Genomic DNA, 24,253 nt, shown 5'->3' on the forward strand with positions numbered 1-24,253 from the left:
TGTTTATTTAAGTAGCATTATTTTTTCAATAAACTACCATTTTTGTTGCTTCTTTAAAGGGTTAGTACTCTAGGTGTAACATATATCTAACAGTCTCTTGTATCAGTGTTTTGCAGACTGAAGGCTCTCGAGGTTCTAAACCTCGTCACATGTGGACCCAACATTCACTTCCTATTACTGATGTGCAGTGTGGCACTGGAGGGCCCCAGTCCCGAGCAGTTACTTCATCTTTGGACCAGACAGTTAAGGTAATTTAAACTCTGTAAATCAAGTTTAATTGCTTCTGGGGTTCAGTCTTCCTAAGGGCCCGTTACACATAGCGATATCGCTGTAACGTCACTGGTTTTGTGACGCAGCAGCGATATAGCTAGCGATATCGCTACATGTGATACTTGCCTCCGACCGGCTCCCCTGCTGCTCATCGCGCGAGAACGTCCTGGACCATTTCTCGTCGGGCGCTTCCTGTGGCGCCGACGAGCGACGCGTGGACGCGGACGGGAGGACGTCAGGATCGCCTCGTCTGACAGGTAAGTAGCGACCGCCGACCGCTGCTATGTCGCTGGTGAGATCTTCCTGTGTGGCAGCTCACTAGCGACCACTTAGCGATGCACCAGCGATCCATATCGTTGTCGGGATCGCTGGTGCATCGCTAAGTGTAACGGTACCCTTAGAGAACTTTAGTAATAGTTATTGGAGAACTATGGTAACTTTGGCCAAAAAATTTACATGCAGACTGATAATCTTTATTTTTATATAGCGCTAACAGATTCTCCAGCGCTTTACAGATTGCACACATTATCATCACTGTCCCTGATGGGGTTCACAATCTAAATTCCCCATCAGTATGTCTTTGGAATGTGGGTGGAAACTGGGGTACCCAGAGGAAACCCACCCACACAAACAAGGGGAGAAAATACAAACTCCTTGTAGATGTTGTCCTTAGTGGGGATTCGAACCCAGGACTCCAGCGCTGCAAGGCTGCCGTGCTGTCCACTGAGCTACCGTGCTGCCCACTGATGTTAAGACCTGTGAAGGTGCCAGTATTTACAGGTCTGTGCATAAGGTTTAGCAGCATTTTTCCCTACCTGCCTAAGTTAGAATGCTTTCAAAAATAGAAATTTTTCTAGTTAATTTTTATAAATGTAAAAGAAAAAAAGTAAATGAATAAAAGTGAAATCTATATCAAATCAATATTTGGTGTGAAGACCGGTTGACATCAAAACTTAAATTCTTCTACGCACACAGCGAGATGGTTTGTCAGCTTCCTTGATGGTATTGCATGATGGTTAACTCATTAATCCTGACTAAATTCCCAACTTAATTTGCTGAAATGTACCCCTCCTCTTAAAAGGAACCTTCAGCATGCTTCACAGTTGCCTGCAGACTGGTTATTGTACTGTTCTACAGCCCTTCAGTGAACAAACTGCCTTCTTTCTCCTGGATATTTTACATCTTGACTAATCTGTCCAGAGCACCTCCTGCCTTTTTTTTTTTTTTTCTATAGTGGATTTACCTGACTTTGTTCCCATGTGGAAGGTATGGTTATCTTGGCTTTAATTTTTCTATAAAGACTGGACTGACTTCTCTGAACAGTAGATGGGTGCAGCTGTGTCCCACAGCTTGTTGCCAGTTTTAAGCTGATGACACTGCTGGATATCTCTAATATCTTATCTTTGATGAACAAGGAGTTCTGGAAATGAGGATATGGCTACCACAGAGCCCTGATCTTAATATCCTAGTTTGGGGTTATATGAAGACACACATAAGGACTTGAAAAAGCCTACGTCCATAGAAGACTTATGGTTAATTCTCTAAAATGTTGGGAATAACCTCTCTTCCAAGTTACTTCAAAAACCTTTGTGCAAGTGTATCTAGAGGAGTTGACGTGGTTTTGAAGGCAAAGGATGATCACTCCAAATATTGAGCTAATTTAGATTTCTCTTTTGTTCATTTTGCATTTTATTAATTGATGAAAATAAACTGCTAACACTTCTATTATTGAAAACCTTCTTACAGCAGGCTATCTATGGAGAAACAGTTGATATATATGTGAATTAGTTGGTTTTTTTTTTTTAGGTTAAGTACATACCATATTTTGTGGATTATAAGATGCACCCCAAATTTTGAGGAGGAAAATAGGAAAAAATTTAAAAAAAAAAGTGGTTGTGCTTCTTATCCATGCGTCTTACCGGGGGTGGTGGCTGCAGTGAAGTGGGATCCCAAGGTCGCTGCTGGAGGAGGCAAGAGTGGAGCTTTGCTGCAGGCTGGGATGAGGGGGTGTTCCAATGTGCGCCGCTGCGGGTGTTGGGTGGTGCGGGGGCTCTACCAACATTTTGTGAAAGCCCAGAGTCTCCGCACTTACATGGTTTACTGTGCGGTGGACTCTGGGGAAAATGGCTGTCGGGGCATGTGCAGATGGAGACCTCGGCACCAAGATCTTCTCGGAAGATGAGATCTCAGTGCTGAGATCTGGGACCCTGCTACACTGCGGCCGGTAAGGTATATGTGCATTATAAGACGCACCACCATTTTCCCCAAAAATTTTTGGGAAAAAAGTACGTCTTATAATTTGAAAAATACGGTACATGTATAAAACATCAGTGTCCTTACCCTCAAAAAGCTACTGGTTCACATGTATATCAATTATTTCTCCATAGATAGCCTGCTTTCTTCATAAGGTTAAAAAGGTGCAGAAGGGAACTAACTGTTTGTACATGTGACATGTATCTGTACCCTATAATATATACTATGGCTACCTTATCTATATATATCGTGTGTTTGTGGGGTTTTTTTTTTTTTTTTATAGGAGGTTCCCTCTCATGGTTAACCTGGCTTTCACTTAAGAAGGTTTAAAATCTGCAGATGAGTATTAAATTTCTTGACATACAGTGGGTACGGAAAGTGTTCAGACCCCTTTAAATTTTTCACTCTTTCATTGCAGCCATTTGGAAAATTCAAAAATGTTCATTTGTTTTCTCATTAATGTACACTTTGCACCCCATCTTGACTGGAGGAAACAGAAATGTAGAAATTTTTGCAAATTTATTAAAGAAAAACTGAAATATCACATGGTCATAAGTATTCAGACCCTTTGCTCAGACACTCATATTTAAGTCACATGCTATCCATTTCCTTGTGATCCTCCTTGAGATGGTTCTACTCCTTCATCGGAGTCCAGATGTATTTAATTAAACTGATAGGACTTGATTTGTAAAGGCACACACCTGTCTCTATACGACCTCATAGCTCACAGTGCATGTCAGACCAAATGAGAATCATCAGGTCAAAGGAACTGGCCAAGGAACTCGGAGACAGTATTGTGGCAAGGCGCACACACATGGCCAAGGTTACAGAAGAATTTCTGCCATACTCAAGGTTCTGAAGAGCACAGTGGCCTCCATAATCCTTAAATGGAAGAAGTTTGAGACCACCAGAAGTTTTCCTAGACCTGGCCATCCAGCCAAACTGAGCAATCGTAAGAGAAGAGCCTTGGTGAGAGATGTAAAGAACCCCAAGATCACTGTTGCTAAGCTCCACAGATGCAGTAAAGAGATGGGAGAAAGCTCCACAAAGTCAGCTATCACTGCAGCCCCCCACCAGTTGGGCCTTTATGGCAGAGTGGCCCAGATGGAAGCCTCTCCTCAGTGCAAAACATATAGCCCGCATAGATTTTGTTTAAAAAAAAAAAAAAAAAACACATGAAGGACTCCCAGACTATGAGAAATAAGATTCTCTGGTCTTCTGAGACGAAGATAGAATTATCACTAAAAAGTTCTAAGCGGTAAGTGTGGAGAAAACCAGGCACTGCTCATCGCCTGCCCAGTACAATCCCAACAGTGAAACATGGTGGTGGCAGCATCATGCTATGGGGGTGTTTTTCAGCTGCCGGGAAAAGGACGACTAGTTGCAATTGAAGGAAACATGAATGCGGCTAAGTACAGAGAGATCCTGGATGAAAACCTCTTCCAGAGTGCTCTGGACCTCAGACTTGGCTGAAGGTTCACCTTCCAACAAAACCATGACCCTAAGCACACAGCTAAAATAACATGCATGACTTTAGAATAATTCTGTGACCATTCTTGACTGGCCCAGCCAGAGCCCTGACCTAAACCCAATTGAGCATCTCTGGAGAGACCTGAAAATGGCTGTCCCATGTTTAACATCCAACCTGACGGAACTGGAGAGGATCTGCAAGGAAGAATGGCGAGGATCCCCAAATCTAGGTGTGAAAAACTTGTTACATCATTCCCAAGAAGACACATGGCTGTACTAGCTCAAAATGGTGCTTCTACTCAATACTGAGCAAAGGGTCTGAATACTTATGACCATGTGATATTTCAGTTTTTCTTTTTTAATAAAGTTGCAAAAATTTCTACAGTTCTGTTTTTTTTTTTCAGTCAAGATGGGGTGCAGAATGTACATTAATGAGAGAAAAAAAATTAACTTTTTTGAATTTACCAAATGGCTGCAATAAAAGAGTGAAAAATTTAAAGGGGTCTGAACCCACTGTACAACATATACCTTTTCCCCTAAAGATAGATTCTGCCTGCTTTAGGGTACCGTTACACATAGCAGCGGTCATGGGTCGCTACTTACCTGTCAGATGAGGCGATCCTGACGTCCTCCCGCCCGCGTCCATGCGTCGCTCGTCGGTGCCACAGGAAGCCCAGCAGGAAGCGCCCGACTAGAAATGGTCCAGGACGTTCTCGCGCGATCAGCGATAATCAGCGGGGAGCTGGTCCGAGGTAAGTATCACACATAGCGATATCGCTGCTATTTCACAAAACCAGTGACGTTACAGCGATATTGCTAGCGATATCGCTATGTGTAACGGGCCACTTACTTGTGTATTTACTTAGGAGGGATTTTCCTTCCATAGATAACCTAACTGCTTTTATGACTAAAAGGCTAGAATCACAATACTGTAGAATACGGCCGAGTGCTATGCAATAAAACATCACATAGCACTTGGCCCAGTGATAATCTCTGGGGCAGCTCACATCTGCAACTTTTCTCATGCTGAATCAGCATATGAGAACAATTGCAGCATACTGCGATCGGACTTATACCCATATAGGTCTATGGGTGCAAGTGACACAACGCACAGCACGATATTATCCGAGTGCGGAATATGCTGGCTGAAATCATACAGCCAGATACATGCATACTGGGGTTCGGGCAGCCATGCATCCATGTCAGATTAATTAATGATAGGTCGTCAGTGTAAAGGTTGTGGACAGCCATTTCAATATTCAGGTAAATGGTTAATTGCCATATTTTTTTTTTTTCTTCTATAGCTCTGGGATATTGCATCTGGGGAGCTTCTTGTGTCCATCCTCTTTGATGTTCGAATCCTGTCGGTAACATTCGACCCTGCGGAATATCATTTATTCTGTGGGGGAAGTGATGGCTCCATATTTCAGGTGGATCTTTGTGAATGGGTAAGACTCATCCGCTCAAAGCTGCTAATGAACTTAATGTATGTGTAGAGATTATTTGATAAACCTGGGGGCTCAGACCATCTTGTATAGCACTATAAACTAGTCATGCTCTGTTATAGACAAATGTGATTGTGAAAGGAGGAGAAAGGTGAGGTGTAACATCACCTGTAGAGATTAATGTTCTGTACAGAACAAGAAATGAGTCTAGTAATTAAGTTGTGTAAAAATTGCAACTTTGCAAATTTAGAAAAATATTGACAAAATTACAATTAAAATGATGTATTCCATTTAAGGTTTCCTAAAAGCTATTACCTCTCTTTATCTTTTTAGCCTGTGCAGCGAGATAGGACTTTTAATACCGAAAATGAGAAGGTGTTTAAAGGGCACAGGTAAAAATTAATTTAGAGTATTCTAATTTAATGTCTTGCTTTTCCTTGGAACTGACTATTTGATGTAATCTGCTCCTAACCTTCCTTCCTGTTTGTAATTTAATTTCTGCTTATACTAACATTTTTACAGTTGGACCCAATCATACCACGTTTCACCAATTCCACAGCATCTAGTGGGTTGACAGGGAAGGGGCTTCGTCTGGACCCCATCACAAGCCCCTCCTTTCTGAATACATGTACTGTATATCACCAAATAAAATAATTACATGGACATTATGCATACGATCATGCTATATTGCAGGCACCATAGCATGCCTGCTGAATGTGATTATTTATTTATTTTTTTTTTCCAAAACATATTCGGTATGTAAAATAGGGGGCAGATCACTGAGGGATCAGTGATCTGTCATAAGCCCATAAGGATGAATACGCAAGCAGAGCACCACATAAAGACCCTCCCCACTGGCCACTCAGCAGCACAAGCATATCATTAACTGGAAAAGATTAAAGATAAGGATTAGCCACTTTCTGACAGATGATGTACTATCCCGTCCATGTGCCCTGGGACTTAATTCCCAAGGACGAGATAGTACGTCATCAAGTTGAACTCCTTCAAAAAAAAGGCAAAAAAACAATGTTTATCATACCGATGAACAAAAAGTGCAATAACGCACGATCAAAAAGATGGATATGAATAATCATGGTACCGCTGAAAACGTCATCTTGTCCTGCATAAAACAACCCGCCATGCAGCATCATCAGCGAAAAAAGTTATAGCTTGCAGAATAAAGCGATGCAAAAATATTTTTTATGTAAAATTGTTTTTATTGAATAAAAGTGCCAAAACATAAAAAAAAGGTATAAATGAGGTATCACTGTAATCGTACTGACCCAAAGAGTAACACTGCTTTTGATAAAACCACACGCGGAACGGTGTAAATGCCCGCCCCCCCCCAAAAAAAGTTCATGAATTGCTGGTTTTGTTCTGCGTCCCAAGAATCGGAATAAAAAGCGATCAAAAAATGTCATGTGCCCGAAAATGGTACCAATAAAAATGTCAACTCGTCCCGCAAAAAATAAGACCTCATATGACTGTGGGTCAAAATATGGAACAATTATAGCTCAAAATTTGGTGATGCAAAAACTATTTTTTGCAATAAAAAGTGTCTTTTAGCATGTGACAGCTGCCAAATATAAAAACCTGCTATAAATAGTAAATCGAACCCCCCTTTACCACCCCCCTAGTTATGGAAAAATAATAAAATTAAAAAAAATATATTTTATTTCCGGTTAGAGATGGGGCTAGGGTTTGCCATGCACCCAAACAGTGGTTTACCCTCACATATGGGGTATCGGCCTACTCAGGACAAATTGCACAACAACTTTTGGGGTCCAATTTCTCCTGTTATCCTTGGGAAAATAAAAAATTGGGGGCAAAAATACCATTTTTGTGGAAAAAATGATTGATTTTTTTTTTTTCTTTTAACGTCCGGGCGTCCTAAACTTCTGTGAAGAACTTGGGGGTTCAAAGTTCTCACCACACATCTAGATAAGTTTCTCGGGGGGGGGGGGTCTAGTTTCCAAAATGGTGTCACTTGTGAGGAGTTTCTACTGTTTAGTCACATCAGGGGCTCTCCAAACGCGATTATGCGTTGAGAAAGTCAAACGGTGCTCGTTCCCTTCCGGGCTCTGCCATGTGCCCAAACATTATCCCCCCCCCCCCCTCTATCAGGTATTTTATGAGAGAGAGACAGCTGCTGAAAGGGAGGGGCTGTGGAGTCGGTAAGCCAAACCTGCGACTCCGACTCCTCAATTTCCCTTACACCGACTCCGACTCCACGACTCCGACTCCCACACATATTGCTTATATTTAAGTGAAAAATTTATTGTAGTACAATGTGAACCTCAGACATTTAATCATTTTTATGTTCCAATAATCAAGATATTTATATAGAACAGAATATATATTGGTGTACTACCCAGTTTTCATTCTTTTTGGTACAGATACGATATGGATAGACAGATATGGATAAATGGATAGATAGAGCAGATTTCTAATCTGCTTTTGCTATTGAAAACATTATCTATGAGCTCAAAAACCTTTCAGGTGATGCAGTTTTTTAAAAAGCTGATCTGCTTTTGCAGCTGAAAAACGTATCCTCAAAAAACACAGGAAAAACGCTGTGTGTGAATGTAGCCTTAGATCAGGAATATAACAGTCATTTATAGGACATTTCATAACTTTCCCAAACTCCTATGAAAAAATATTCAGCACATCCTGCATTGAATTACTGTACCCAATTTATTATATATTTTAGGAGTCGGAGTCGGTCCATTTTATACCGACTCCAACTCCGACTCCGACTCCACCAAAATGAGCACCGACTCCGACTCCACGACTCCGACTCCACAGCCCTGAGGGGAGAGGAGAGGGGGGATGGAAAGAGAGAGATACATGTGGGGTTAACACTTAGTGTCCAGGCGAGAGAATCTCTCTCTCTTGCCGGGCACTTGTGGGGTTAAACAGAGAGATCTCTCTCACCCAGACTGTGAGTGTTAACCCCACAAGTGCCTGGCGAGAGAGATCTCTCACAAGTGTCTGGGTGACAGAGAGAGATCTCTCTCTCGCCGGGCACTTGTGGGGTTAACATTCACAGAGTCCGGGCATGCGCTGTGGAAAAAGCCGGTCCGGCGCTGACAAAAAACGTTGCAGAGAACGTTTTTTGCAGATGCCGGACGGCTAATTTTTGCCGTGTCCGGCAACAACTGGACACGACGCATAACCATCCGGCACGATGCGGCGACCATGAAAGCTTATGGGACAAAACCGGATCCGGTGCTGGATCCGGTTATGAAAAATTTTGCTGCATCGTGCCGGATTACAAAAACCGGATGTGTGAAAGAGGCCTTACCCTTGGTAAAATAAAAAAAAAATTGAACCTGAAGTAATTTTTTTTTTATGTGAAGAAAAGTTAAATGTTCACTTTTTTTAAACATTCAAAAAATTCCTGTGAAGCACCTGAAGGGTTAATAAACTTCTTGAATGAGATTTTGAGCACCTTGAGGGGTGCAGTAGTTAGAATGGTGTCACTTATGGGTATTTTCTATCATATAGACCCCTCAAAATGACATCAACTATGATGTGGTCCCTAAACAAAAAATGGTGTTGTAAAAATGAGAAGTTAACCTTTTAACTTAACAAAAAAAAATTTTGGTTTCAAAATTGTGCTGATGTAAAGTAAACATGTGGGAAATGTTGTTTAAGTATTTTGTGTGCCATATCTCTGTTACTTAAGGGCATGAAAATTCAAAGTTGGAAAATTGCGAAATTTTCAAAATTTTCACCAAATTTCCGTTTTTTTCACAAGCGCAAGTTATATAAATGAAATGTTAACTTTTTGTGAAGTACAATATGTCACGAAAAAAACAATGTCAGAATCACCAGTATCCATGGAAGCGTTCTAGAATTATTACCTCGTAAAAAGACAGTGGTCAGAATTGTAATAATTGGCCCGGTCATTAACGTGCAAACCACCCTTGGGGGTTTAGAGGTTAAACAACAACCACAAGACTGATTTCATCAACCATGGTATCATTTTAGTCAGTATAATGGCGCCGACGCAACAGGTTCCCTTTAAATCAGAGATGTGTCACACAAAATGGTTAATAAGTAACATTTCTAGGACGTCCACCTGACAGCACCATGGAAGACGTCCTCCTCCTCCTTACAGGGACAGGAAAGCACACGAGAGGTTAAAAGGTCCCGTCCCACCCCCTTTCCCTCAGTGTCTTTCCTGTCCCTGCATGGAGGAACACTCGGGAGGATTGCTCAAGAGCTTACCGGAGGGCTCAGGGGGATCGGGCGGCCAGTCCAAACCTTCCCCCTGTCAAGACACCCGGGGCCGAAACTTCCCGGTGGGGAGTCCCTCTGCCCCAAAGGCCAGGAGCAGGACGACGCTCCTGGAGGGAGCCGCTCCTCCGGGTGGGAGGCTCTCGGCTCCAGTCAGCGGCCGCTGTGGCAGGTGAAGGCCGGTCCCCCGCAGGTAGCGGGCTTTGCGGGCGCCGGCGTCATGAGCAGAGCGCCCTCAGAGGCGCAGGCGGGGCTAGCGTCCGGGCAGGAAGCGGAAGCGGCTGGTGCGATTCCCGGCCTATCGCGAGAAGACGCGTGTCACTGCCGGTGACGTCACGCGCCGGGTTTGAAACACAGCGCGCGCTCCAGAAGCTCAGCGTCTCCCCGGAATTGCAGATCACGGCAGTAATGGACGCGGAGGCTCTGGGGAATGGAGGGGTAAGTGCGCCTGGCGCAGACCACCCTCCCCACAGCCATCCCCGCAGCCCAGGGCGACTGACCTGACTATCCCTATCTTATATCAGTAGGATAAGGGAACCCCAGCAGCCCAATCCCCCCCCCCCGACAGTGACTAAAGACCCCGCCAAGGCCACATCCAAGTCGGTCAGATGCCCTGTATGCAGGGTAAAGCTGCCAGACACCCATAGCAAAACCCACTGTGGACCCTGCACATCAAGAGATGAGCAGCCATCCCTCTCCGAGATGAGATCCTTTATACGGGAGGAAGTCCAAGCCTCCAGATCTAGCCTCTCACGGCAACAGTCCCCCAGTCCAGGGCCAAGCGTCCGAGGTGGGAGGCAGAGCCAGTTTCTGAAGCAAGCTCTATCGAAGGGTCAGACTTCCGGGACTCGGAACCAGAGGAGGTAGGAGAGATCTCAGCGGACAGGCAGGACCAAGGCAGGAAATACCTGTTCAGGCTAGGGGACACGGACGAGTAGGTCCAGGCGGTGAGGAACACTATGCAGATCGAGAGTTCCTAAGCCGCAATCCAGACAGGACCTGATGTTCGGAGGACTGGTGGCCAGGAGACACTGTGTTCCCTGTAAGCGAACACATCAAAACGATGGTCCTAGAAGAGTGGAAGGACACGGAACATCGACTCGTACTATCCGTGACTTTAAAAGTTGACTACCCTTTGACCCCGAGGAAACACGATTGTGGGAGGAAATTCCTAAAATCAATGTTCCCGTAGCTAAGGTCACCAAAAAGACCGCCATCCCGTTCGAGGACTCTGGGACCTGATGGACAGGAAGGCGGACGTTCTATTAAAGAGGACATTGGAGACGGCTGCAGCCCTCATTAGGGCTAACATTGCGTGGCCAGGTCCATGTTCTTATGGATGGGGCAGTTGGAGAAGCACATAACCAATAAGACCCCTAGATCCGAGAACCTAGCATCCCCTTCCCCTCATGAAATCGGCAACGGCGTTCCTGTCAGATATGTCAGCTGAATCAGTAAGGTTTGCAGCCAGGAACAGCTCCCTTTCTAATGCAGCTCGGAGAGCGGTCTGGCTTAAATCCTGGTCGGGGGATAACTCTTCTAAGGTGAAGCTGTGCTCCATCCCCTTTTCGGGCCAAAGGGTGTTCGGACCAGCCCTAGATAGCATTTTAGAGCTAGTGTCCGACAAAAATAAAGGTTTCCCAGAGGGAAAAACCTAAGCGGCCCCAGTCCTTTCGGAGAGGCCCCTTCTCTAGGAGACAGACCGACTTTAGGAGCCAGGGTAGGTTCAACAGAAGCTCCTATAGAAGCTCTCACAGCCAGGGTGGGAGAAGCAAGGGCTCCCTTTTTGTGTCAACCTCCAGATCTAGGAGGCAATGATGCCATAGGTATCGGGGGAAGACTTCAGCACTTCGCAGTAAATTGTCCCGGGTTACCCACAACCAGTGGGTCCTCAGAACCATTGGGAGGTCTATAGCATAGAATTTTGCTCCCCTCCCCCCCAACAGATATATTGCCCCCACCGTAGTCTCCGAGGACTCCGCCAGGTGGACCTACAGGAAATGCTCAAGTCGGAGGTTATAGTACCAGTTCCTCTGACAGAGAGGGGAAAGGGACACTACTCCTCCCTGTTCTACACTGCAAAACCATCCGGCGAGGCCCAAACTATTATAAATTTAAAACCTCTGAATGCCTGGGTCAGGTACAAGAGGTTCCGGATGGAATCAATTTGGTCGGCAATACAGATAATAGACAGGGATGCTGTCATGTGTACCCTCGACTTAGAGTGCGTACTATCAGGTCCCTATCCAGCCCTCATCCCAGAGACTGCTAAGATTTGCAGTCAGACTACCGACCCGGACCTGCCACTTCCAGTTTCAATGCCTTCCATTCGGGCTGGCTTCAGCCCCCCGAATGTTCACAAAGCTGGTATCGGAGGTAGTGGCTTACCTGAGAAGCCAGGGTATCGTGATCATACCATACTTAGACGATTTCCTCCTGGTGGCAGGATCCGAGGAAGAGCTTATTCGAGACAGGAATCGAATGGTTACAGTAATGGAGTTCCTCGGCTGGGTGATCAACTGGCAGAAGTCAGACCTGATACCAGAAAGCAGAAACGTCTTCCTGGGAGTTCTCCTAGACTCGAGGCAGGATATCCCTGCTACCAAGAGAGAAGCAAAAGACTATTCAAAACAGAGCCGAAGACCTCTTGAAGCACCGCTCCTCCATAAGAGGGGCAATTGAGGTTTTGGGCCTAATGACAGCTTGCATTCTGTGCGTCAGATGGGCCCAGTTCCATTCGAGACCCTTACAAAAGGAAATCCTCGCAATATGGGACAGGCTTCAGGCTTCACTAGACAAACCCATAAGACTGCCAGGACTGGTGAAAAAGTCACTACGGTGGTGGACACAGCCCAGGAACCTGCAGGTGGGCGTACTATGGAAAACCTCTCCATACGTGGTAGTCACCACAGACGCCAGTACGTAGGGATGGGGAGCCCACGTAGAAGGGAAGATGGCCAGTAGACATCAGAAACAGATCCTCCAACTTCAGGGAACTCTATGCGGTCTGGGAAACCCTGCGGTGGAACCCGTCGGTCCTGAAGAACCGACATGTCCGAATATTGTCTGACAATGTAACAGCAGTTTCATTCCTGAAGCACCAGGGAGGCCCCAGGCATCGACCACTCCAAGCCCTAGCGGGACGAATATTCACCTGGGCAGAGGGAACTGTCCTCTCAGTATCGGCAGTCCACCTGGAGGGTTCCCAGAATGTGGTAGCGGACTACTTAAGCAGACAGCAGGTCTGCACGACAGAGTGGGAACTGAACAAAGAGATTTTCCATCAACTGTGTCAGCGTTGGGGGACTCCCAGAATAGACCTATTCACAAATCGAAAAATCTCAAAGGTCTCCAGATTCTACTCCCTGAACCCGGCGGACCACCCAGAAGGCGTAGACGCCCTGAGCCAAGCCTGTGACAGATTTTACATTTTCACACAAGAAAAGGGTAAAAATGGCATGGTAATTTGTCCCACAATGTCTGCTGAATATAGAAATACCACATATGTGGCTGTACAGTACTATTTTGCCATACGGAGAGACTCGGGAGAGACGGAGCGCTATTTGTCTCCGGGAGTGCAGATTTTCCTACAATAGTTTGTGGACTCCATATACAGAGCCACTAAGTGCTAGAGAGCAGAATCCTCCCTCATGACCCCACTTTGAAAATTATACCCTTGCCAAACGTGAACGCTAAAGGTGGTTTAAGCACACTGGTGCTCAGAAGGGAGGGGGGCATTTGAATTTGGGAGCGCATAATTCACTGAATTTCCTTTGGGGGAGCATTTTGCTTTTCCAGAGCCTTTGTGCTACCAGTTACATGGAAGCCCTCTTATATTTCCTTTAACAGATGATGGACCTGAGTGGGGACTTGCTTTTTTTTTTTTGTGGATTGAGTTAAAGCTTTTATTGGGAACATTTTACATAATGTTTGGGATCACATTTATCTAGTGTTCTACGCTGAGCACTTGCGTTGAGCTTTCCATCTATAGCTCTGAGTGACATGACAGCTGAAAGCCCTGAGGGGATCCAATCATCGTGAGGCAGCAGAGTTAGGCCAGGGTCACACTGGCGAGGAATACGGCCGAGTGAGAGGCGCTAAAAGCACGTATTAGACACGGACAAATGATTCTCTATGGGGCAGCTGCCATCAGCCGTATATTTCTCATCTGTATCCTAGGCTCCGTGCCAATCGCAGCCAATGCAAGTCTGTGGGTGCGCAAAAGATACGGATTACACACGGACCACACATGTGACTTGCGAGAAATACGCACCAGGTGTCTTTTAGCAAAGCCGGCAATTCAGTGTGCTATACAGTAAACTCACACTGACAGGTTTAATAAAGAAACATATATATATATATATATATATATATATATATATATATATATATATATATATATATATATATATATATATATATAGATAATATATTAATGCATTCTATGTGTCTATATCTATTCTTTCGTTTCTGTTATAAACCCTGTCATAGGGCTCCATTATATGTCCATTTTGCAAGCCTGCGAGAAAATCATGCCATACGGATTACATACGGATGCTGACATGCGCAAAATACGCGGCCACACCTTGATTACGGATGACATACGGAGCACTATTTAGGGGCCATTCATCCGTATTACGCATGTAAAATACTGACCGTATTTTGCGTCGGTTAGTGTGACCCCGGCCTTACTCTGTACTCCATCTTGCCTCTTCAGCGTTGTCTTTCCTTTCAGAGATGCACAAGACTATGGGATCACCAAGTTTTTATGCACGCCTAAAAAGATGGACACTGCCGTATCACAGCTCCTATGGCGTAGGATAAATGTGCGCCAAGCCTTATTGCGATCTCTGGGAGACAGACTGAAAAAATAAACAGCATGTGAAGAATTGGTTTTATTAATTTTTTGCGCCATTCTTCATTCGGCATAAATGATTAGGCGACTTTATTCTTTGGGTCTGTGCCGTTACATTCCAGATTTATATCCATTTTTTATGTTTTGTTGCTGTCTCACACTAAAAAAAACACTTTTTTTGCAATAAGAAGTATTAGGCATTGCCATATTTTGAGAGCTATATTTCCATATTTTGGCTGGCACAGTCATGTGAGGGCTTGTTTTTAGCTGCCATTTATATTGTTGCCATTTTCAGTCACACGGCATTTTTTTTTTTTTTTATTGCTTTCTATTCTGATTTTTGTGGAGGCAGAATGAACAATAAACAACAATTCAGGAATTGCCACCCCCCGTTCTGCGTGTTATTAAAATTGTGAAAGTAGTTTTATTGTTCGGGTCAGTATGATTACAGGTCTACAACATTTTATACATATATATTTTTTTATGTTTTGGCGCTTTTACACAAAGCATTTTATAGAAAGGTTATAGAGAGCTGTAACTTTTTTTTTCCCCCGCTGGTGGAACTTTGTGTTGGCTTGTTTTTTGCGGGACAAGATGTTTTTTTTAGTTATACCGTTTTTATTTACATTTGACTGTTTGATCATGTTTTATTCCACTCTTTCCAAGTGGTATGATGATAAAGCATGGTTTGCTACTTTTTTTTTTTTTATTTTTGTTTTTTTATACGGCGTTCACTGAACGGGTTAACTAGTATGACATTTTCTTACTCAGTGATACAAAACGTGTACTTATTTTTATGTAAAAAAAAGTATTAGTGGAATTATTTTATTTTGTAATTTTTTAATTGTACTTTTTTTTTACTTTTTACCTAGTCCCTTTATGGACTTTTTTTTTCTTTTCTTCTTTTTACTTGGGTTGCAGGCATAATGCATTGCAATACACTAGCATTGCTGTGCATTATACCTATATTGAAAGCTTCTGACACTCTGCTGTGTGCATGGCCTCAGAAGATTTCTGTTGCTTGGTGACTCGGGGGTCGTTATGACAACCCTGGGTCACTATGGCAATGATTGGACCCTGCGATGATGTCGAGGGGTGCCGACCTGAAGGCAGAATAAGTTCCCATCCCTCTGCCTCCCTCCTGAATGTTGCAGTCGTGCTCAATCGCAGCATTTAGGGGGTTAACAGCCAGGGACGGTGCTGATGCCGCTCCTAGCTATTAGTGCAGACGGTCGGCCAGCCGCAGAGCTGAGCTGTTGCACTGATCGGGCAGGAGGTGCTGATATTTCAGCATCTCCTGCGCGATCATGCTCTGATCGGTCAGTAAGATTGACTGACCGATCACAGCGATCTGGGTGCGGGGACCATCAGCATTGGTCCCTACACCTCTTTCCGTGGCTGTCACAGACAGCCGTGGACTTTGAAACTGTCCCTGCGTTTTTACATCGTGGTCTTTCATAAATATGGTTAAAAGAGGGCCCAATGCTGACTCTTTTGTAGTAACGTTTTGTTAACTGTGATCCAATTGGAGTGTAGTTCATTAATAACCAGCTTTTGTTATCATTTCATGTACCAGCCGTTGATGTCAGACCATATTAAACGCCTTTGAATAGTACACATAGACAGTGCATTTCCCTGGTCCAGTCTTGAACTTACCACCTCATAGAAGCGGATCAGATTAGTCTGACAGGACCCATGTTGGTGTTTGGTCATGAGGATATTTTTATTCAGATACTCCAGGGTGAATTTTGGTGTATTCCATCCGGACCCGATTTGCCTTTTAGGGTATGTGCACACGCTGCAGATTCTGCTGTAAATCCGCAAGCAATGTACAGTATAATGTTATTCAATGGGTTTTAGAAACCGCGGTGCGGATTTTTCCGCACGGATTTGCTGCGGTTTTAAATCCGCAGCATGTCAATTCTTTCTGCAGATTCCACAGCGGTTTGACACCTGTTCCATTGTCCAGGTGTCAAACCGCAGGCTAATCCGCAGGAAAACCGCAGGTCACTTTACCTGCGGTTTTACCTGTAAATCCGCGTGGAAAAATCCGCAGGTGAATCCGCACTGTGTGCACTCACCCAGAGTATATCAGATATGGCTCTACAATTCCAGACTGAAAATAATTGCTAAAATGGCTGTATAATCTTCTTAATTATTTTTTTTTTTTTTGTTTTCTAACTCAAATTTTCCGACCTGGTATTAAAACATTCTCTAACAGTTTATGACGTGACTTTTCATAGTATAGTAACCTCATCAGCCCTAAAGTCTATTTAATAAAATGTTTGCAGTTTTTGAAATCTGACAATGGATTTGCTTTAATCCTCCATAAATATTAGGTAATTAAATTATATGAACTATACTTTGCCTTTATAGAGACCAGGTGACGTGTCTTTCGGTATCATTAGATGGAAGTATGCTGGTTTCGGGTTCCCATGATGAAACTGTATGCGTTTGGGACATCCCAAGCAAGCAATGCCTACGAACCGTAAACCATAGAGGTACTAACTTTTTATTCTTTATCCTTTTGGCAGTATATATATATATATATATATATATATATATATATATATATATATATATATATATATATATATATATATATATATATATATATTAATATTATACACACACACATATATAACATGTTACCTGTGTTTTCAACTAACTATTTTAGGTCCAGTGACCAATGCAATCATCATACCTGCACCAGGAAACATGCTAAGAGCCGACAGTAAACCTAGCTTTCCGCTGCCTCGCTTTAATAAACATTTTCAGGGTGCTGAAGGCTGCGAGGGCCCTGAAAATGATGGCATTGTATTGCGGCTTGGGAAACAGCAGCAGGTGAATTAATTGTATGATATATGATAAAAAGTGGGTTACTTTCATACTAAAAGCCTAATTTAATTGCCTGTAGCGCTGAGAATTATGTAGTGACTCTGTAACTGAATACATGTAGTTGATTTTTACACAACTCATAATACTTTTTAATTTATTGCTGTTTGTTTTTTTTTGTAGGGCTCAGAAGATACTTACTTGCAACGTGCAGAACAGTTGCATCTTTTGATTGGTGAAACTGAGGGCAAGGTAAGCTATGATTTTATTTTTTTTTTTCCCTTCCATTTTTTCTAAATGAGATGTAGGGAAAAAAAACTGCAAAAATGTAAGTCTTGCAATTTTAACTTGACCTCTGAGGCTTTTTTTTTTTTTGCTTGCTGTTTCTGGAACCAAAACATCTACGTTTATAGTCAGTTTTTTCACTGTGTCTATCATATGTATTAAAGCATTCAATGAGCATGCACAAAGATCATTGTGAATGGATGGGTCAGCTGTGACCTCACGTATTGTGGTGTTGTCAGCTGTGTATAGGGGGTTACCGGTCATTGTAATCCTGTGGGTTATCGGCTGTGTATAGGGGATACTGGTCATTGTAATCCTGTGGGTTATCGGCTGTGTATAGGGGTTACTGGTCATTGTAATCCTGTGGGTTATCGGCCGTGTATAGGGGTTACCGGTCATTGTAATCCTGTGGGTTACCGGTCATTGTAGTGCTGTGGGTTATCGGCTGTGTATAGGGGTTACTGGTCTTTGTAGTCCCGTGGGCTATTGGCTGTGTATGGGGGTTACCTGTCATTGTAATCCTGTGGGTTATCGGCTGTGTATAGGGGATAATGGTCATTGTAATCCTGTGGGTTATCGGCTGTGTATAGGGGTTACTGGTCATTGTAATCCTGTGGGTTATCGGCCGTGTATAGGGGTTACCGGTCATTGTAATCCTGTGGGTTACCGGTCATTGTAGTCCTGTGGGTTATCGGCTGTGTATAGGGGTTACTGGTCTTTGTAGTCCCGTGGGCTATCGGCTGTGTATTGGGGTTACCTGTCATTGTAATCCTGTGAGTTATCGGCTGTGCATAGAGGGTTACTTGTCATTGTAATCCCGTGGGTTATCGGCTGTGTATAGGGGGTTACTGGTCATTGTAATCCTGTGGGTTATCGGCCGTGTATAGGGGTTACTGGTCATTGTAATCCTGTGGGTTATCGGCTGTGGGTTATCGGCTGTGTATGCGGGTTACCTGTCATTGTAATCCTGTGAGTTATCGGCTCTGCATAGAGGGTTATCGGTCATTGTAATCCTGCCTCTGATAATATGAAGCCTTGCTGAAATTCTTCCAGAAAGGACAGGAAGTATGAGTCCCAGTGGGCAGTGTGTAAATTGCAGGATTACTAATCTTGCTTTTTAACCCCTTAGTAACGGAGCCAATTTTGACCTTAATGAACAGGCCAAATTTTGGAAATTTGACCAGTGATACTTTATATGGTAACAACTCTGCAACTCTTCAACAGATCCCACTGATTCTGAGAATGTTTGTTTTTCGTGACATATTTTACTTCATAGTAGTGGTAAATTTTGGTCGATATGATTTGTGTATATTTATGAAAATATTGAAATTTTAACAAAAAATGATGTACAATAACAAATTATTGTGGTACCGTGTTAGCCGGAAAAATCGATATGAATACTTTCTGCCCAATTATGATAAAAGTATTCTTGGAGTGATACCTTTGTTGGCAAACCAGAAAATTTGTTTGCAAGCTTTCAGAGCACAAAGGCACCTTCTTCAGGCAAGATTAGAAATAGATTGATAAGAAAAAGGCACAACATTTAAGGCCCCGTCTCACAGAAGAGATCGTTAGCGAGATTGCTGAAACATCACCGATTTTGTGATGCAACAGCGACCTCACTAGCGATCTCGCTACGTGTGACACAGCGGCGACCGGGCCCCCGCTGCGATGTTGCTGATCGTGCTCGAATGTTCTGGGCCATTTTTTGATCGCTGGTGTCTCGCTGGCCAGCATGCATCCCTGTGTTTGACGCCAACGAGCGACCTCGTTGACAACTCAGGGATGCAGGCGGGAGTCGTCAGAATAGCTGCTGTTTGACAAGGTCCCAACGACCGCCAAAGTCGTTATACGGATCGCCGGATTGCTTCTGCGTTGAGTAGATCTGTCTGTTTGACAGCTTACTAGCCACCATTTAGCAACGTACCAGCGATCCTTACCAGGTTGTATCATTGTTGGGATTGCTGGTGTGTCGCTAAAGGTACTGTCACACTCAGCGTTGCACCAGCGATATGACGCGGTCAGGATCGCTGGTGCATCGCTAAGTGGTCGCTAGTGAGCTGCCAAACAGGCAGCTCTCACCAGTGACATAGCAACGGTCGGGTGTAGTTACTTAACTGTCAGACGAGGCGATCCTGACGTCCTCCCGCCCGCGTCCATGCGTCGCTCGTCGGCGCCACAGGAAGCCCAGCAGGAAGCTGACTACGAGAAACGGTCCAGGACGTTCTCGCTTGATCAGCGATAATCAGCGGGGGAGCCGGTCGGAGGTAAGTATCACACATAGCGATATCGCTAGCAATATCACTGCTACGTCACAAAAACCAGTGACATTATAGCGATATTGCTAGCGATATCGCTTAAGGTACTGTCACACTAAGTGATCGCACCAGCGATCACGACGACACGACCTGGCAGAGATCGTTTGTACATCGCTATATGGTCGCTAGTTAGCATCCAAATACGAAGATCTCATAAACGACACATCAGCGATCTGTATAATGACCTCGGCGGTTGTTGGGACCTGTCACACAGCATTATTGTAAAAGACCCCGACCTCGATAGGCCTGATTGAGCGCAACCTTTTCCACGCCCCTCTGCACAGATTGGTGGTCATTGTATGGCTCTCGCTTGGTGATTGGACGACCGCGTAATAAAAGGACGACGTATTAGTGCTCCCTTCCATTGTTCTAGAGCGCAGTGGTTCATACGCATTTCCAGCAGCAATCCATATTGCGTCCAGCTAGCCTTCTGCTTTGCAGCTCCTGCGATCCATTCTGTGCCGCTGTTGCGTTTGACCCGGATTTGATTCCTTCAGGATCTCTATACTGTATTGTAAGGTAGGCACTTATTTTTCTTATATTATAATTTTTTTTGTTTCATCCATTTTTGTTTCTGCCGCGCCCACCGTTGCCATTTTTTTCCAGCTGTGTATTAACAGTTGTCGGCCATTTCGGGATTTTTTTGGGGCAGCTATTTTTGTTTCTGCTGCGCCCAGCACCGCCATTTTATGCAGCTGTGTTAACCGATGTTGGCCATCACAGATTTTTTTTATGGGGGCTGACATTTTTGTTTATGCCGCACCCACCTCCGCCATTTTATGATCCTAGTTGTGTTTTCAGTTGTAGGCTATGTACACATTATATTTTATCATACCTTACAATAAAACAAATGTTACTTGTATTGGGCTGTTCTAACATAATCCTTTTTTTTATTACAGATGGCCGATAAGCAAGATTTCCTGCGTGACTTCATTGAGATGTACCGCTCGATGCCTTGCTTGGAAAATAAAGTCAGCTGATTACAGCAACAGGCTGAAAAAGGAGGCTTACCAAAAACTGGTGGAGCTTACAAAAAACATAACCCCAATGAGCCTGTGGATGAGTCATCGGTCAAAAAAAGAATTCAGGCCCTCCGCACAGTATACCGGAAAGAACTTAACAATGTCGAGAATTCAACCAAGTCTGGAGCCGGGTCATAAGGTGTATATGTCCCCAAACTTTGGTACTTTGAACGTCTTGCTTTCACAAGGGACCAAGAAGTACCAAGACAAATGGCATCTATGTTTGCACCTGACCCTGTGATCCTGCAGGACTCCCCTGTCGGTGATGTAAGTACCTATCTTGTAGTACACATAGGAATGCACATGCCCATTTGGAATAGAAAATAAAAATAAATAAGGAAAAATTTACACAATAGCACAAGTTAGCCCATAACGTACTGATAATTAATCAAGTTAATCGTTTGTGGCCTATCTATTTAACATACAGTTGACTGACAGTTAATAACCATTGATGCTTTTCCCGTTATCACATTTGTTGGTGTATTTGGCTGTTATAGTGTGAAGCTTAATTTCTTTTGCTTTGTGATGTAACATGTATTTTCTCTTCACACAGGACACAGAAGAGGCAGTCATCTCACCTCCATTAATCACGCCCGAACAAGACAGCATCGCAACGGTGCAAGAGGAGGAAACAGTTGAGCCACCACCCCATCTGTGCCGAGACGACTCACATTTTCAGGTCGAAAAAGGAAGACCCCCACCTCAGCTACCCCTGAATTTATTCAACTGGCCAAAAAAGTACTAACAACACCTCAGAACCTTACCGGCTTTGCGTACTATGCTAATGAGAATCTTCCTACACTCGATCCAGTACAGCGTGTTCATGCAGAAAGGGTCATGCTCGAAGTTTTGAGTCAAGCAGCAACCGGGAAACTCGCAGACACGTCTGGTGTCATGGACAGACATCACTACCCCCAATACTCTTGGCCGCACAATCCTGAGCCTCTTGAGCCTACAGTGAGGATGGGGTTAGACAATCTGCAGAACCCAAGCCTTGTTCCCCCACCTTTTTATCACACTCCGCCAAGGCAACGTGGTAATGAAAACAACACATTACTACCAACAATTGTAGTTCTGCACATATTTCTTAAAATTTATTGTGTGTATATGTGTGTGTGTGTGTGTGTGTATGTATGTGTGTATATATATATATATATATATATATATATATATATATATATATATATATATATATATATATATATATATATATAATTTTTTTACAAATTGTTTAAGTATTTTTAATAAAAATGTTATTTCAAATGAATAGAGGTCTTGTTTTCTTGTTGTTTGGTATTTGAACATTATTGGAGACTACAATATAAAGCTGGCCGTAGACACGAACACTGACGTCAGCCGAAGTAACCAATCTTTTTAAAAAAATCTTTTAAAAAAAAAAACGACACAGCCGCGTATATGAAATTAAAATACAGTGTGTGTATATATATATATATATATATATATATATATATATATATATATATATATATATATATATATATATATCAAACTTTTTTGTGTAAACATCATACAAACTTTCTGTACCGATAGTTAAACATAAATATAACAAAATAAAAAAAGATTAGGGAATGCCACCCTGTTGTAGGCCCGCCAAGAACCTCTCCAGCATCTGTCCGGGCACGTCCATAGCTGCCAGAGTAACAGCCATAGCAGCCCTCATCCGCCGGTGAGATGCCAGCAGGGCCTGTGCAGTGGGGATCTCTGTTGAAGAAATGATAAACGTAAACCTGTCAATTATTGACACACTACAAACAAAAGGTCCATGGTTCTTGTTTTTATACTTACGGTATTGTGGTGGCTGAGTTCCGTCAGGTGAGGGGCTAATAGCCCACCCCGAACCAGTGGCACCAACGGCTATGGGAGCAAAAAGAAAATATTTAACGACAACCCTCCATCCTTTCCAAAGCCAAACATAAAAGTACCCTTTTTTATTTTATTAAAAAAAAACGTGCTTTAATTCAGTTACCAGATGGAGAGGCAGCACCAATATCACGGAGTGATGCTGGAGATGGGCTGGCAGCGGGCGAAGGGGTAGGTGGTGAGACGTGGTGATCCCCTGGAGATGGTGGGGCTGTTGGTGGTGCTGACCGCAGGCAGGGCGAGAGGTGGAGGCAGAGCGGCGCACAGACCGGAGTAGCAGATAGCAGAGATACGCTGGTCTGTCAGTGCGCCGCTCTGCCTCCACCTCCTGCCCTGCCTGCAGTGCACGCTGGTATCTAGGGTAAACATCGGGTTTCTAAGGGCCCCGCAGCCCTTAGAAACCCGATGTTTACGTTGGTAACCAGCGTGCTCGCCACCATTTAGCGATACACCAGCGATCCTGACCGGGTCGTATCGTTGTCGGGATCACTGGTGCTTCGATAAATGTAACGGGACACTTAGACCATGCATCCGGCATTAACAGGCCATCGTAGCTGGATGACCTCCGGTCGCCATAACTGCGATCAGGCTTTTGTGATTACATTTTGGTGGTGCTGATTGCAGTGTTTAAAAGAGGAAGGGGACTCCCTCTACAATGCAATCATTGATTGCGGCGTTTTGGGGGGTAAAACAGATTAACCCCTTAACGACCGCTGATACGCCTTTAGCGGCGAAAGTTAAGGGTACTTATTCCTCAGATGCTTTTTAGCGGCGCAGAGAATAGGGTATAGTGCCCCTCAGCTTTCAAATTTCTACGTGGTCTCGGCTACTGGGGGTTGTGTTGCGATCGCTGTGATTAACGGAATAATGGCGACTGCAAAAAAAAAAAGCCAATTTCACATTTAATTTCTCTGTGATGTGATCACACATCAGAGAAGAGAAATGGGGTCCCTCGATTTCTCTCCGGGACCTCCAGTGTCCCTGCATCCCCCCGTGATGTCCCCCTGCCGGCGACGTCTTCTTCCGGGAAGGAAATGGCGGGCGCATGCGTAGTGCGCCCGCCGAGATCTTCCGGCAACAATAGGAAATTTTTCCTATTGGTTCATTTTGATCACTGTGATAGGGTCTATCACAGTGATCAAAATACAAAAAATAGTAAATCAAATCCTTTATCACCCCCTTAGGTAAAAAATAATAAAATATAGTATTCCATTTTTTAGTTAGGGTTATGGTTGGGCTTACAGATGGGGTTGGGGATGTAGTTGGGGTTATAGCTGGAGTTAGGGTTTTAGACTACAGTTACTGGTTGACGTTTGAATGGGAGGCGGTCCACTGTTTAGGTACATCAGGGGATCTTCAAACGTGACATGGCGCCGA

General features: G+C 43.8%; 1 protein-coding gene and 1 long non-coding RNA gene across 2 annotated transcripts in view; both read left to right on the forward strand.

Annotated features, from left to right (window-relative positions):
• Positions 1 to 24,253, forward strand: part of WDR18 (WD repeat domain 18) — a 67,798-nt gene that overhangs the window by 40,299 nt on the left and 3,246 nt on the right. The window contains exons 4-9 of the mRNA XM_073547013.1: positions 107 to 248; positions 5,298 to 5,441; positions 5,772 to 5,830; positions 16,912 to 17,036; positions 17,213 to 17,379; positions 17,554 to 17,622. Of these exons, the coding sequence (XP_073403114.1) occupies positions 107 to 248; positions 5,298 to 5,441; positions 5,772 to 5,830; positions 16,912 to 17,036; positions 17,213 to 17,379; positions 17,554 to 17,622 (706 nt within the window). The remainder of the gene's footprint in view (positions 1 to 106; positions 249 to 5,297; positions 5,442 to 5,771; positions 5,831 to 16,911; positions 17,037 to 17,212; positions 17,380 to 17,553; positions 17,623 to 24,253) is intronic.
• On the forward strand, positions 18,662 to 22,111 carry LOC141050171 (uncharacterized). Its single transcript, XR_012220478.1, has 3 exons — positions 18,662 to 20,492; positions 20,873 to 21,262; positions 21,549 to 22,111. It is a non-coding gene; the product is annotated as an uncharacterized lncRNA (long non-coding RNA).

The sequence above is a fragment of the Dendrobates tinctorius genome, unplaced genomic scaffold, assembly GCF_039654945.1.
Source record: "Dendrobates tinctorius isolate UK_male_01 unplaced genomic scaffold, ASM3965494v1 ptg000011l, whole genome shotgun sequence".
Classification (NCBI taxonomy): domain Eukaryota; kingdom Metazoa; phylum Chordata; class Amphibia; order Anura; family Dendrobatidae; genus Dendrobates; species Dendrobates tinctorius.